The sequence below is a fragment of the Scyliorhinus torazame genome, chromosome 13 (assembly GCF_047496885.1).
Source record: "Scyliorhinus torazame isolate Kashiwa2021f chromosome 13, sScyTor2.1, whole genome shotgun sequence".
Lineage (NCBI taxonomy): Eukaryota > Metazoa > Chordata > Chondrichthyes > Carcharhiniformes > Scyliorhinidae > Scyliorhinus > Scyliorhinus torazame.
In genome coordinates, this window is record NC_092719.1 from 211,254,200 (window position 1) to 211,270,322 (window position 16,123).

Genomic DNA, 16,123 nt, shown 5'->3' on the forward strand with positions numbered 1-16,123 from the left:
AGATCGTTTTCGGGGTCCATTCCGACTCCCTGCGGGAGCAGCTCCTCAAAATCAAACGGATGACCCTCCGTTGCCATTGAAACGTGCGTTGTCCATGAACTTGCCAGCAATCGATACTCCCGCACCAAGGCGGCAGAAAATGCAAAACTGGCCTCCCACGAGGCAGAAAGGGTGCAGGCCGTCGGCAGAATGCAAGGCCTGAGCATCGCGGAGAGTGGCCGTTTCGCGCGCTTTTCCCGGGTTCCTACGCATGCGCTCCACGACCGGGAGGACGATGAGGCCGATAACCGTACTGCGCATGTGCGAACGTCGGCCGACCGCACTGCGCATGCGCGAAGATGCATGGAACGCGCTGACGTTAGCGTCATGACGTGTCAAAATTGTGGCTCCGCCCATTTAAAGCGGCAATGTCCAGCCAAAGGAAGGCGATGTCGACAATGTGGAAAGATTGGGCATTATACGGCCTGATGCAGGTCCGCTCCACTGATCAACAGCCAGCGATCCCAGCTGCAGCGCAGACATGTCCGCTGCGTACAAAAAGGCATGCAGGATCCTGATCCCGAAAGCCCAACAGACCCCGATGGTGACTGCCTCGAGTCTCCCTATCGGGTGGGCATCATCACCACACGCGAGCTGGTCTCCTCCGCTCCTGCAAAACGCCTTTCAATCCTAAGTGTGGATCCTGACGACGAATGGTGTGCTGTCATCGCGGTCAACCAGTGTCGCATCCGGTTCAAATTGGACACTGGCGCGTCTACGAATCTCATATCCCAGTCAGACCTCGACAGCATCCGAGACCAACCTAGAATTCTTCCACCAGCCTGCCAGATCCTTGACTACAATGCCAATGCCGTAGCTGCCAGTGGGTCATGTCCGCTAAGTGTCTCTCACAAGGCAATCAAGGTGACGTTAAGATTCAAGATCGTCCAGCCTGACAAGGCAGCCCTGCTCGGTGCTCGTGCATGCAAACCCTTAAATCTGGTCCAGCGAGTGCATGCCATGTCCTCTGCACCTGCGACGGCCTCGCCCAATGCAAATCTACAGGCTGAGATAGATGACATCCTCACGCCATATCACAATGTGTTTGATGGGATAGGCACGCTCCCATATCGCTACAAGATACTACTCAAACCGAATGCCACCCCAGTCATCCATGCACCACGCCGGGTGCCGGCTCCTCTCAAGGATCTTCTAAAAATGCAGCTGCGAGAGCCCCAAGATCAGGGCATCATCTCAAAGGTCACGGAACCAACAGACTGGGTCAGCTCCATGGTCTGCGTCAAGAAACCGTCTAGTGAACTCCGCATTTGCATTGATCCCAAAGAACTGAATCGCAACATAATGCGAGAGCACTACCCGATCCCGAAGCGGGAAGAATTAATCTGTGAGATGGCTCATGCCAAATTCTTCACCAAGCTGGACTCCTCACGTGGTTTCTGGCAGATACAGCTGGACGAGTCCAGTCGGAAGCTGTGCATGTTTAACACTCCGTTCGGCAGGTATTGCTACAACCGCATGCCCCTCGGTATCATCTCAGCTTCCGAAGTCTTTCATCGCATAATGGAGCAACTGATGGAGGGCATCGAGGGGGTGCGAGTCTATGTGGATGACGTGATCATCTGGTCCGCGACGCCCGAGGATCACATAGCTCGCCTCAGACAGGTTTTTCAGAGGGTCCACGAGAATGGCCTCCAGCTCAACAGGGCCAAATGCTCATTTGGTCGGTCCGCGATCAATTTCTGGGTGACCACATTTCCCAGCTGGGTGTGCAACCTGATGCTGACAAGGTGCTGGCAATCAATAAATACCATGAAGGCCCCAGAGGACAAAAAGGCGGTACTACGTTTACTTGGGTAGGTAAATTTTCTAGGAAAATTCATTCCTAACATGGCATCCCACACCACAGCCCTCTGGCATCTCGTAAAAAAGTCCAGTGTTCCAGTGGCTTCCCGCGCATCAAGCGGAGTGGCTTGAGCTGAAGGCAAAGCTCACCACAGCACCTGTACTGGCGTTCTTTGACCCAACCAAGTGTACCAAAATATCCACAGACACAAACCAGGACGGCATTGGTGCAGTGCTCCTCCAGAAAGACGACTCCTCGTCCTGGGCTCCAGTGGCATATGCATCCAGGGCTATGACTTCGACCGAACAACGGTATGCCCAGATCGAAAAAGAGTGCTTGGGTCTCTTGACAGGAATAGTCAAGTTTCATGACTGCGTATACGGTCTTCCAAAATTCATGGTGGAAACAGACCACAGGCCCTTAGTCTACATAATCCAGAAGGATTTAAATGATATGAAACCTGGGCTTCAGCGAATTCTTCTTCGTCTCTGCCGCTATGACTTCGAACTCATCTACACACCGGGTAAGGAGCTGGTAATCGCGGATGCCCCATCCCGATCCATCACCACGACGTGTGAACCGGGCGACTTCATTCACCACATTGAGGCACAGGGACAGTTGTGTGCCAGCAACCTCCCGGCCACTGATGAACGAGTTGTCCAAATACGCGAAGAAACGGCCAAAGATCCTCTACTGCAGCGCGTGATGCAACACCTTGCACATGGCTGGCAAAAGGGGCAATGCGCCCAGTTCTTCAACGTTAAGGACGAGTTAACGGTTGTGATGGGGATCCTTCTTAAACTGGATAGAATCGTCATTCCCCAAAGCATACAAACCATGGTGCTCAAATAGATCCATGAGGGTCACTTTGGGGTCGAGACATGTCGACGCAGAGCTCGGCAGGCAGTTTACTGGCCTGGCATCAGCCAGGACATTGCCAACATGGTCCTCAACTGCACCATATGCCAGAAATTCCAACCATCCCAGCCCAAGGAAAGACTGCAACAGCATGAGATCGTGACCTCTCCGTGGTCGAAGGTGGGGATAGACCTCTTTCACGCAAATGGGCGTGATTGCGTGCTTTTAATCGACTACTTCTCCAGCTACCCGGAAGTGGTGAAACTGTTGGACCTCATGTCAAAGTCAGTCATCAAGGCCTGCAAGGAGACGTTTGCCAGGCACGGTATACCACTCACAGTAATGAGTGACAACGGTCCATGTTTCTACAGCCAAGAGTGGTCCAACTTTGCACAATCCTACCACTTCAGGCATGTCACATCCAGTCCCCATTACCCGCAATCAAACGGAAAGGCCGAGAAAGGGGTCCACATTGTCAAGCGGCTGCTTTGCAAGGCTGCAAAATCAGCATCTGATTTTCACCTTGCGCTGTTGGCATACAGGGCAACCCCTCTGTCGACTGGTTTGTCTCCGGCTCAGCTACTCATGAACTGCAACCTGCGGACGACTATTCCAGCCATCCATGGTCAAGACCTTGACCACCTCACGGTGCTGCAGAAAGTGCAGTGATCCAGGGACCGGCAGAAGATTACGTATGATGCTCATGTCACTGATTTGCCTGCGCCGGCTCCAGAAGATGTTGTTCGCATCCAGTTGCCTGAGGGAGGCTGGTCAGCCCCAGCTGTTGTCGTCAGACAGGCCGCCCCCCAGGTCTTTCGTTGTTCAAATGGCTAATGGCTCCATTCTATGACGCAACAGGAGGGCGCTACAAAAATTTGCCTGCCCACCACCTGACTGCACCTTTCCGCATGTCATCATGCCTCCTCCGGACATCTCGCCCTACGTGGCCATCGATCTGGCAGTGATCCCGCCTGTCCAGGTGCTGGCGTCCCCCCTCCATCTCTGAGGCGATCGACAAGAATTTGTCGCCAACCACAAAGACTGAATCTATAGACTTGAATCCTGTAAATTTTGTTCAGTTTGCTCTGTACCTGCACGCTAGACATCTTCCCATGTACATATGTTCATTCACTCACCATTTGTACATAGTCATACATGTATACACAGCCACATTCAAAAAAATGTATTTCAAAAAGGGTAGATGTCATAATATCCACTCATGTATATAATGAGATTCAGATAGGCAGTGACTGACACACAGAATAACCAATAAACACACAGAACACAGAACAACCAATCACCAGACAGGACACTGCAGGGGACACCACCGCTATAAAACACACGAGGCATCAAGACTCTGCCTCTTCTCACTGGATACAGCTACAGAGATAGTCAGGGTGCACAGGGCAGTGAGCACCGTCTCCATGTGACAGAGAGCCAGTCTGGTCAAGCAAGACAGAGGTTATCAGTTTAGATTAATAGAGTGTCAACCCACAGCAGATTATCAGCAATCAACAGGTTCAATAAAACAGTGTTGAACCATCTCCTGTGTCGGAAGCCTGTTTCTCGTCTTATTGCATTCAGTTGCAGTCAGTGTTAAACCAACTTATATGACACATCAGTGCCCTGCAGTACACACCCCCAGAGGGTCTCCCGCTTTGTGGTGATCTGCTGTGCCCTCCATAACCTGGCACAGCAGCGGGGCAACATGTTGGAGCAGGAGGAGGAGGAGGCGGACCAGGAAGGGATGGAGGATAAGCCCGGGGAGGACTCCCAGGAGGAGCCGGAGGATAGAGGACATGTGGCGGCGAGGGTCTGGCATGCCCAGAGCATCAGGAGGGCCTCAGCCTCACCAGGCGCTTATAGGCTGAGGCTTTGTCTGTCAGCTCCCCGCTCCCCCACATTCCCTTCCTTTCCGCCCATTCCCCAGCACCCCACTTTCTCCCCACCCTCCCCCATCCCCGAACTACCCTGTTCCACCCTGGCCTGTGTAACATCACTCTCGGGTGATGGGCAGCGGGTCACTATCCAAGGCAGGTGACTGTGATACTTCGCTGTGTGCAAAGCTCTGCTCATCCTCAGCTTTTGCCAAAGTCTGACTCCTATCTTACTGCTGACAACACGCTCGCTCCCCTCACCCGCATCGGGGGCGTTTGACCTTCGATCACTGTGCGCAGGGGGCGGGGGGCGATCGGAGGTCAACACGGAGTGGGGGTGCAGGCAGGCGTTACACGGATCAGGTGTTCTACATTTTATTTTTTTTAATTATAAATTTACAGTGCCCAATTCATTTTTTTCCAATTAAGGGGCAATTTAGCGCGGCCAATCCACCTACCCTGCACATCTTTGGGTTGTGGGGGTGAAACCCACGCAGACACGGGGAGAATGTGCAAATCCCACACGGACAGTGACCCAGAGTCGGGATCGAACCTGGGACCTCGATGCCATAACCCCTTGTTAGCAGCCTGACGAATCAGTCGGCAAGACTGCCAGTAATGGTGTGATGCTCGTGGGGGGGTCACTTTCGGCCGTTAAATATGGGCCGTGATCTCACCAATACGTCTGTCAATCGTGCCCAAAATGTCATTAAATCGCGTCCAGAATCTACCTGTTACAATAACACTGTTGAACCACCAGAGGTCCTCATTGAGCAAGCTGTCTGACAACAGACTGTCCTGAATACTGACAATCGGAAACATCCTCACCCGGATTCTCCGTTGGCCGACGCAGAAATTGGGAAATCCGATTGGGCAGAGAATTGGTTTTGACGCCGAAATCACGGCAGGTGCCGGATTTATGCCAAATCGCAATTCCCCGGTGCCTCGACACGGCGCCGATGCGTTCCACTCCACACCGACAGTAAACGCCATTGACATATCATTAGCGGGCCTAACCCGGAATTCTCCGGGGTCTCCGCGATTCTCCGCCTTCATTGGGGCGAATTCCCGTCGGCGAGGTTAACTTGTGCTTATAAAAATCGAAAAACATCCGCCGTGGTTGATGAGGGAGAGAGTGGAGGTTGGACATGGAGGGGCGTGACTGTGGGTTGCCAGTCCTGTCACTGGCCGAGCTGACTGGGGTGGCGAAGGCGGCGGTGGCCCTGACACGGCTGTGAGGTGGTGAGCCGCTCTCCTTGCTGCCACCTTGTTGTCTGGCGGGATGAGTGTGTGTGGGGACTGCAATGTGTATGGGCGGCTGCAGCCCGTCAGCCTCCTGAGTGTCAATCGCGAACCCGGCAAATCCGGCGCCTTTTTTCATCGGAATCGATTGTGTTCCACGTGACGCCGGTGCGAGCCCCTCCGAAGTCGCTGAATCGGCCCAGCTGCGGCGTTCTGCTGTCATGGAACTCCACGAATCCTGCGCTGGCGTCAACACTTAGCCTCAGGAACGGAGAATCCGGCAGCCTGTTTGTAATTCTTGATCAAAATGGGAAATGTAATTTTATGTAATTTCGCTCAACGGCCTGTTTTTCCAGGGTATAGTTTAAAAATAATTTAGAGTGCCCAATTAATTTTTTCCAATTAAGGGGCAATTTAGCGTGGCCAATCCACCTAGCCTGCACATCTTTGGGTTGTGGGGGCGAAACCCACGCAGACACGGGGAGAATGTGCAAATTCCACACGGACAGTGACCCAGGGCTGGGATTGAACCTCAGTGCCATGAGACCGAGGTGCTAATCACTGCATCACTTTGACGCACTGATGGTCATACTCAATTAATGTTAAGGCTAATAATGTCACGTTAATTGTATACTTGGGAGGGCTTGTGGCGCAGTGGGTAGCATCGGTATCTCTGAGCCAGAAGCTCCGGGTTTGAGTCCCACCCCAGGACTCGGTGCCCAAAGGACGTGCATTTGCAACGCAGCCAAAACAGGTTGTTTATCAGCTTGTAAATCCTTCCAAAGAGTTCCAATGACAGGGAGTAAGAGTGGGAGATATTCCTGGTCAGCTGCGTGTCGGAAAGAAAGTCGGCACCTTTCTCATCAATATCCATAGCCCAGACTCCAATGGGCAAATGTGAGTGTTGGCACGGCAACCTGGACTTCCTGGGTGAACGGTGACACACCACGAGTGTCTCAAAAGAGGCAACCTCCGGACTGCGTTTGTGCCGGATTTCAGACCTGGGCGCTTTACGGAGACAATGTGATGATCGGCCTCACGCATTCTGCAACATGTCTCGTCCTATTACTCATCCCCCTCCCTCGAGAGTCAGGTTTTGTTGCTGCTTTTCAATCTGAAGGTCATGTCGGATGTAAGGCAGGATTTTCCAACCCTTCCCACCGGATCTCCGGTCCCACTGATGGCCCCTCCACCCCCGCGCTGGGTTCCCACACAAAACGCCATTGACATCGGCGGGACTGGAAGATACCGCTGGCTCCCAATCCACCAAGCAGCTGTCTCTGGACGAATAAAACTGTCAATCACTGGCTAGTGCGATGTGTTGTGGTGTGAAGTTGAATAGAAGATTTACATTTGAAAGATTTGAAGCCCTTTGAAGTGTACTTGGCTTAGGAGGAAGCCTCTGACACCTGTAACAGCTGCCGCTTTAAACACTTTTGTCTGAGGTAGCAGATGTTAGGGGGGGGTAAATGAAAATGCAGCGATTTTTCAGTCAACGCCTTGACTGCTCTTCAGCTTATAGACAAGGGTGACTGATGGGGGTCTCTGATGGTGGGGGAGGGTCTGATAAGGTGTCTGATGGAGGGGTCAGTGAGAGGGGGGGGCCGAGTCATCCTCACGTTTGTGTGCTGTGGGGGCGTGGGGGCCTTTATGCCGGGGATGAAGGAACTGTGCTCCAAAAGCTAGTGATTCCAAACAAACCTGTTGGACTTTAACCTGGTGTTGTGAGATTTGTACTGTGCCCACCCCAGTCCAGCGACGGCATCTCCACAACATTCTTAAAGTGTGGTGTTCAGCTGAAGCCGAACTAGTTTTTTTTGAACATAGGTTTGGCACAATTTTCTGGCATTTGCACTCGATGGTTCCATTTATAACTTCACAACAATTCATGCCACAGGATAAAAGAGTACTGATTGTTTGGCAAGTCGTTTCTGATTGGCCGAAAAATTGTCATGGAGAAAGCAATGGGGAACGATGGGCTCCTTAAGTTCCCGGGTAATTCAAAAAATGTGCAAAGCTTGAATAGGTTCCTTCTGTTCACAGGGCATACACCCTGTGTATGAATGTACGTCGCTTCCAGCAAATGTAAACGAACCAGGTTACAAGCTCCACTGATTATCTTAAATTGGGTGTTGGTGTAGCAAATAACACAATCAGGATTGTTCAGCAACTGCTGCCCAATCACGTCTGACAACAGATGTTGTTTTCTGTTTCATGGTAATGCCTCGGCCAATCAGAGCTGACCTGGCCAATAAATCGTCATCCGTTTTGTTTTCCCCGTGGTACAAATTGTTTTGATCGTTTGAAATTTGGCTTTCTTGTGTTTGTCCTGATGGGTACGAGGTGAAAAGCTTCAACAACAAGTCTCTCTTTACAGCAAAAATTAAGTTGTGTCACACCAAGTGGCTGACTTATAAAGACCAGGATGTAATGTGTTTATGAACTGCTTTGTTCACCTCTCCTGCCCACTTCAAAGATTTCTGCAACAGAAACCCCCGACGTCTCGCTTTTGCATCACCTGTTGAATTGTCCCGTTTATCCAATATTGGCTTTCTTTCTTCCTCCTACCTGAACTCCCATCATCCCTGGGACCATCCTGGTTAAAGATCACACTTCCTCGTTAACTGAACCTTTCCAATATCTTTCCCTTTCCTCTCCGATCGGCATGACTTAAGACGCAACGATTGAACGTGTGTCGGAACTACGGACCTTGGAGACACGGAGTAACCTCATCCGGGTATCGTGGAGAAGGGTGCCCCAGGCGACGGCGTACAAGGTCACATGGAAGCGTGCCGACGGTAGGCCTCACGTTCTTTAAACTGTTTTATTGCAGCATCTCGGCCTCGGGTACATGCCCCAGGGTTGTTGCCGTTACGTTGAAAGGCACCTTACGCATGTTTAATGAAGCACCATCTTCCAGGTTTCACTTGCTAGCTGTGGATCAGTTGGTGACGCTCCCTAGTGGCGGTACTGAGGGACTGCTGCACTGTCGGAGGTGCTGCCTTTTAGACGGAACGTTAAACCTAGGGCCTGTCCGCCAGCTGGGGTGGATCACATGGCACTATTTTGGACAGGAGCAGAAGGGTTTCTCCCTAGTGCCCTGACCAATTTTTAATGTTCAACTAACATGGATAAAGCAGATGGCCTGGAAGTTTCTCATTTCTAGTTGTGGGATCTTACCGTGCACAGGTTGGCTGCTCCTGTTTCTGCTGAACAAGATTGACCACACTTCATGAAGTATTTCACTGGTTGGAATGCGTTTGGGCGTCCTGAGGTCATCAAAGCACGATATAAATGCAAATCTTTTTTTCAGGTTGGGAGATAGTTTGCCTGGGCGAACTTTATTATTATTGATCATTGTTTGTGACCGATCACTTTCTGTCGATTCCGGAATTTACCCCCTGCTGCATTGGTTCATTTTGAAAGCGTACCAAACTAATCCCAGGGTTATTTGTGCCAGCTGTTTACTTCAAATATATAAAACACAGAAAAACATGCCATTCCGCAAAGTTAGTCCTTCCTTCAAATCCCTACAGTGCAGAAGGAGGCCACCTGGTCTGCACCGATTCCCCGCAAGAGCACCCTACCTAGGCCTACTCCCCTTGACCGATCCCCGCCACCCCATCTAACGATTTTGATACAAAAGGACAGTTTAACATGGCCATTCCACCTAACCTGCACATCTTTGGGCTGTGGGAGGAAACCGGAGCAGCCGGAGGAAACCCACGCAGACACGGGGAGAACGTGCAGACTCCGCACAGTGACCCAAGCCGGGAATCGAACCCGTGTCCCTGGCGCTGTGAAGCAGCTGTGCTAACCACTGTGCCACCATTGCCGCCCTTGTTCTTAACATTTTATATTCTCATCCTTGTTTCCAAACCCTCCCAGGGCCTCACCCCTCCCTATCTCTGCAACCTCCTCCTGCCCCACAGCCTGTCAAGATATCTGAGCTCATCTATTTCTGGCCTCTTGAGTACGGTAACCCCGGTTTTAATACCTCCGCCATTGGTGGCCATGCTGTCACCTGCCAAGGCCCCATGTTCTGGAATTCCCTCCCCAAGCCTCCCCCCTCTCTCTTTGCCGTTTTTTCTTTTCGGTGGTCCCTAAATTTACCTCTTGACCAAGCCTTATGGCCACCTGCCCTCAGATCACTGATTAACAAAGGGGGTGAAAGGTTATCGGGGTGGGCAGTAATGTGGGGTTGAGGTGACAGTCAGATCCGCCACAATCGTATAGAATGGGCTCGAGGGGCCGAGTGGCCTCCTTCTGCTCCTAATTTGTACGTCCGTGTGAGACTACGACACCTGGGAATTTATTGGGTTGCGAAGTGTTGTCCGACATCCCGAGGTGCCGACGGTTGCCCTTGTGAATGCAAGCCTTCCTCTGCCATGGACACAGCTCCACCTTTTCCTTAATTCCTCTTTGTGTGGATTAGGATCGGAGGCCAGCAGGCTGCTCAGTAACTCCGTTGACACGTTCGACGTGGAAGGATTGCGGCCGAATACAGTGTATGTCATTGACGTTTCAGCCATGGTCGGAAACAGGCAGGGAGCTCCCGGTACGGTCACAGCAAGGACAGGTAAGTGTCTAATCACCTGTACATTGGCATGTCGGAGCCACGTTATCAGGGCAGAATAACTCCTCGGTGTAGAAACCAACCTTGTTATTTTTTTTAATGTGGAGCCGACGTCATGGAAATTGTGACAAAGAGTCATCCAGACTCGAAACGTGAGCTCCCTTCTCTCTCCACAGAGGCTGTCAGACCTCCCGGGATTTCCCAGCATTTTCTGTTTTTGTTTCAGATCCCAGCACCCGCAGCAATTTGCTTTTATCAAATGTGGTAGTCACCGCTGTTGTATTATATTGTATATACTGGTATGACGGTAAGGCCCCTGCACTACAGGTACGGGGGTAGATCCCTGCTTGCTGGCTCCGCCCAGTAGGCGGAGTATAAATGTGTGTGCTCCCCGAACAGCAGCCATTTCGCCAGCTGTTGTAGGAGGCCACACATCTCTGCGTAGTAAAGCCTCGATTACTCTCTACTCTCGTCTCGTTGTAATTGATAGTGCATCATCATTTAAATTCTAGCTGCCCACAGCACAACTGGAGGCCATTTGGCCTGCCATTACTCTGCTGCCCCCCCCCCCCCGCAAACGTCCATAACTTTGTAAGTTATCATCAGGCACCTCTCCAATTCCCTTCTAAGGCCATTTATGGAATCATCTTCCAACGCCTTTTCGGGTGGAATGTTCTGGATTATGATAGCTCTCAGTTACGAGTGATTTATATTTTCACACAAAGCGAAACAGGTATTAAACCTGAAGCTATGACCCCAAAACCCCACTGTTGGGACCCCGGAACAGACCCCGACATTTGTCAGGATACCGGACAAGAACCCCATGCAATTTTTTAAATTTTAAAACTGTGGAAAGGATATTTCACCCCAGGTGGGCCGACTCTGACCAATAGGTATCTTATACGTAAAAACAAACTTTAATTTAAATACTAAATTAACCACATTAACATCAAAGAAATAGCTTTACAATTATCAGTTAAACCTTCTTAAACACAAGGAAAATCTTAAACTTACTATCTACATTTGCCACTAATTCCAATTATGCAACCCAATACAGTTCAAATTACTCTGATAAATAAAGTTAACAAAACGGGTTTACTTTCTCAGCTGTGTGGAGACCTTTGGAGAGGATTCCTTTCAAGAGCAGATCCAGTACACTTCTGCTCAACCTAACAACATTTGGCAAAGAGTGCTGTTCAACATAAAATCCTACAACAGACTTCAAAATTACCGACAGACCTGGCTCCTCTCATTAATTACATCATCTGTGCTCACTAGGTTCCATGACCTGCTTAGCTAGGACTAAACACCACTCCCCCCATAAATTATCTACACTCCAGGGAACCTCCAGCAATCAAAACATGATTCCATTAACCCTTTATCTGTAACAAAGTAAGTGGTTACAATCAATAATGACCTCACTTTTTTATGACTCCTTAATTACATCTTTGGCAACACACAGTTTGAGTACCTTAACCTAGGTTTTTTAATAATATTACTGCCACAAGTATATACCATAACCCAGGCTTTTTAAAGACATTACTGCAACAGATGTAAAATATAATATATAATAATTTCTACGTTTGTCACACCACCCCCGGATTCCAGGACAACCCCCTCCATTCTGCCTCGCTGGTAACCATGCCACCCACCAATCCCGCCCACCACCCTGTCACCTTCCTGGTTTTGGGCTAAGTAAAGGTAACTGAAGAAATGGCGGCCGCAATAAGCCCTAAGGCCCCTCGATCCTGCTCTGCCATTCGGCCGTGGCTTACGTGATCAACCTCATCGCCATTTTCCTTCTTGACCCCCCCCCCCTCCAGATCATGAATCTGTCTCCCTCAGTCCTGAATACATTCAATGATCCAGGCTCCACCTCCCTCCCAGGTAGACAATTCCAAAAGTTAGCAACTCAGAGAGGAAATTCTGCTCATCATCTTAATTGGGAGACCCCTTTATTCTGAAACCATGATCCCTAATTCTAGATCTCCCGACAAGGAGAAACGTACTCTCAGCGTGAAACAGGTCAGGGGCCCTCAGGGTTAAGATCACCGCTAATTCTGCTGACATTAAATGAGCAGAAGACCAACCGACTCAACCTTTTCTCCTTTAAGGATTCAACCCAGTGGACCTTCTCCCAGCTACCTCCAATGTAACTATCTCTCCCCTTCAATAAGGAGAGAAAATGAACGCAGCCCTCTCGATCGCACCAACACCCCGTGCAGTCCTGCCAAGGCTCGTGTTGATGTCCTTTCTGATTTCTATTTAGCTGGCTGTCGAGCAGAAATTATACATTGGATTTCCCCCAAATACAATAACCCCCCATATAACAGTAGAAAACACAAATAGGGAAACCCCCCATCTTAACCCAAACGCCACCCCAAAAGAACCCCCCCCCCCCCACCCCGCCCCTGGGCTGCTGCTGACCTCCTCCTAACGCTCCGCGAGATAGTCTAGGAACGGTTGCCACTGCCTGAAAAACCCCTGCGCAGAGCCTCGCAAGGCAAACTTTATCCTCTCCAGCTTGATGACCCCTGCCATGTCATTTATCCAGGCTTCCACACTAGGGGGCTTCACATCTTTCCACAGTAACAAAATCCTCCGCCGGGCTACCAGGGACGCAAAGGCCAGAATACCGGCCTCTTTTGCCTCCTGCAATCCCAGCTCGTCCGATACCCCAAATAATGCTAATCCCCAGCTCGGCTTGACCCGGGCGTTCACCACCTTGGACATAGTCCTCGCAAAGCCCCTCCAGAACCCATCCAGCGCCGGGCACGACCAGAACATATGGACGTGATTTGCCGGGCTTCCCGAGCACCTCCCACATCTGTCCTCCACCCCAAAGAACCTACTCAACCTCGCCCCTGTCATATGCGCTCTGTGAGTAACTTTGAACTGTATTAGGCTGAGCCTGGCGCAAGAGGAGGAAGAATTAACCTTACTCTGGGCATCAGCCCACAGACCCTCATCTATCTCCTCCCCAAGCTCCTCCTCCCACTTGCCCTTTAACTCCTCCCCGAGGCCTCCTGCAGCTCCTGGTAAATCGCCGAAAACTTGCCTTCTCCAACCCATACACCCGAAATCACCCTGTCCTGAATCCTACGTGCCGGAAGCAGCAAAATTCCCTCACCTGCCGCCTCACAAACGCCCTCACTTGCATGTACCTGAAAGCGTTTCCCGGGGGTAGCCCAAACTTCTCCTCCAGCGCCCCTAGGCTCGCAAACGTCCCATCGATGAACAGGTCCCCCATTCTTCTAATCCCTGCCCGATGCCAGCTCCAAAACCCCCCATCTACCCTTCCCGGGACGAACCGATGATTCTCCCGAATTGGGGACCAAACCGAGGCTCCCACCTCGCCCCTGTGTCGCCTCCACTGCCCCCAGATCTTCAGTGTCGCTGCCACCACCGGACTCGTGGTGTACCTTGTCGGCGAGAGCGGCAGCGGTGCCGTCACCAGCGCCCTCAGGCTCGTGCCCACACAGAACGCCATCTCTAGCCTCTTCCACGCCGCCCCTCTCCCTCCATTACCAACTTACGGATCATCGCCACATTGGCTGCCCAATAAGAGCCACATAGATTCGGCAGCGCCAGCTCCCCCCCTGTCCCTGCTACGCTCCAGAAACACCCTCTTCACCCTCGGGGTCTTATTCACCCACACAAATCCTATGATGCTCCTGCTTACCCGTTTGAAAAAGGCCTTGGGGATCAAAATGGGAAGGCACTGGAACACAAAGAGAAATCTCGAAAGGACCGTCATTTTGATCGACTGCACCCTACCCGCCAGTGAGAGTGGCAGCATATCCCATCTCTTAAAATCCTCCTCCATCTGCTCCACCAAGCGCGTCAAATTGAGCTTGTGCAGGGCCCCCCAACTCCTAACTACTTGGATCCCGAGGTACCGAAAGCTCCTTTCCGCCCTCTTCAGCGGTAACTCGTCTATCCCCCTTCCCTGGTCCCCTGAATGCACCACAAAGAGCTCACCCTTCCCCACGTTGAGTTTATACCCCAAAATGTCCCGAAACTCCCAAAGGATCCTCATGACCTCCGCCATCCCCTCCACTGGATCCGCAACATACAACAACAGGTCAGCGACATACAACGACACCCGGTGTTCCTCTCCCCCCCCGGACCAGTCCCCTCCATTTCCTGGACTCCCTTAGTGCTATGGCCAGTGGCTCAATTGCCAGTGCAAACAACAAGGGGGATAAGGGACACCCCTGCCTCGTCCCCCGGTACAGCCAAAAGTACTCCGACCTCTGCCCGTTTGTAGCCACACTCGCCACAGGGGCTCTATATAGCAGCCTGACCCAACTGATGAACCCCTCCCTGAACCCCAACCTCTGCAACACTTCCCAAAGATACTCCCATTCCACCCGATCAAAGGCCTTCTCCGCGTCCATAGCTGCCACTACTTCCGCTTCCTCCTCCATCGAGGGCATCATAATCACCTTGAGGAGCCTCCGCACATTAGTATCTAGCTGCCTAACCTTCACAAATCCTGTCTGGTCCTCTTGAATCACCCCCGGGACACAGTCCTCAATTCTCGTAGCCAGCACCTTCGCCAGCAACTTAGCGTCAACATTGAGGATCGAGATCGGTCTATACGACCCACATTGCAATGGATCCTTGTCCCGCTTCAAAATCAAAGAAATCAGCGCCCTGGACATTGTCGGGGGCAAGGTCCCTTCCTCCCTCGCCTTATTAAAAGTCCTCACTAGCAACGGGCCCAGCAGGTCCACGTATTTCCTGTAAAATTCAACCAGGAACCCATCCGGCCCCGGGGCCTTCCCTGCCTGCATGCTCCCCAATCCTTTAACCAGCTCCTCCAGCCCAATCGGCGCCCCCAAACCAGCCACCTCCTCCTCCTCCACCCTCGGGAACCTCAGCTGATCTAGGAATCGTCGCATCCCCTCCTCCCCCGCCGGGGGCTCAGACCTGTACAGATCCCCATAGAAGTCCCTAAATACCTTGTTTATTCTCACCGCACTCCGCACCGTATTCCCCCCTCTATCCCTAACTCCACCAATCTCCCTCGCTGCCTCTCTCTTACGAAGCTGATGTGCCAGCATCCGACTCGCCTTCTCCCCATACTCATACGCCGCCCCCTGCGCTTTCCTCCACTGTGCCTCTGCTTTCCCCGTGGTCATCAGGTCGAATTCCGTCTGGAGGTTCCGTCGCTCCCTAAGTAGCCCCTCCTCGGGGGCCTCTGCATAACTCCAGTACACCCTTAAAATCTCCCCCGCCAACCTCTCCCTCTCCCTCCCGTCCCTCTTCTCCCTGTGGGCCCTAATGGAGATTAGCTCTCCCCTGACCACCGCCTCCCAGACTACCCCCACCTGCTCCTCCCCGTTGTCGTTGGCCTCAAAGTATCTTTCAATACACCCCCGCATCCGCCCGCACACACCCTCATCCGCCAACAGTCCCACATCGAGGCGCCACAGCGGTCGCTGGTCCCTCTCCTCTCCCAACTCCAGCTCCACGTAATCTCCTCCCTCGCACTTTCCGCTGCACCAGAATCACTTTCGTAACCGCTCCACTCCTGGTCCAATCCATACAGTGCCGGGGGAACCTTGCTGTCACCTTCCCACACTGGGAGCCGTCGAACAATTGCCGTTGGGGCCCCTCTAAAGAGCCCAAAGGTCCGTTCCTGGCGGGAGCTGCCGAACGTGCGACCTCCCTTGGCACAGCCGCAACCGGAAGTTGACAAAGCTGTTATTCCAACAGTAA

At 51.8% G+C, this 16,123-nt stretch overlaps 1 protein-coding gene across 3 annotated transcripts in view; it reads left to right on the plus strand.

Moving 5' to 3' along the window:
- The window catches only part of col7a1 (collagen, type VII, alpha 1), a 404,499-nt gene that overhangs the window by 134,981 nt on the left and 253,395 nt on the right, over positions 1-16,123 (plus strand). For all 3 annotated transcript variants that reach the window (XM_072473023.1, XM_072473021.1, XM_072473022.1), the window contains exons 17-18: positions 8,496-8,618; positions 10,256-10,399. In XM_072473023.1, the coding sequence (XP_072329124.1) occupies positions 8,496-8,618; positions 10,256-10,399 (267 nt within the window). The remainder of the gene's footprint in view (positions 1-8,495; positions 8,619-10,255; positions 10,400-16,123) is intronic.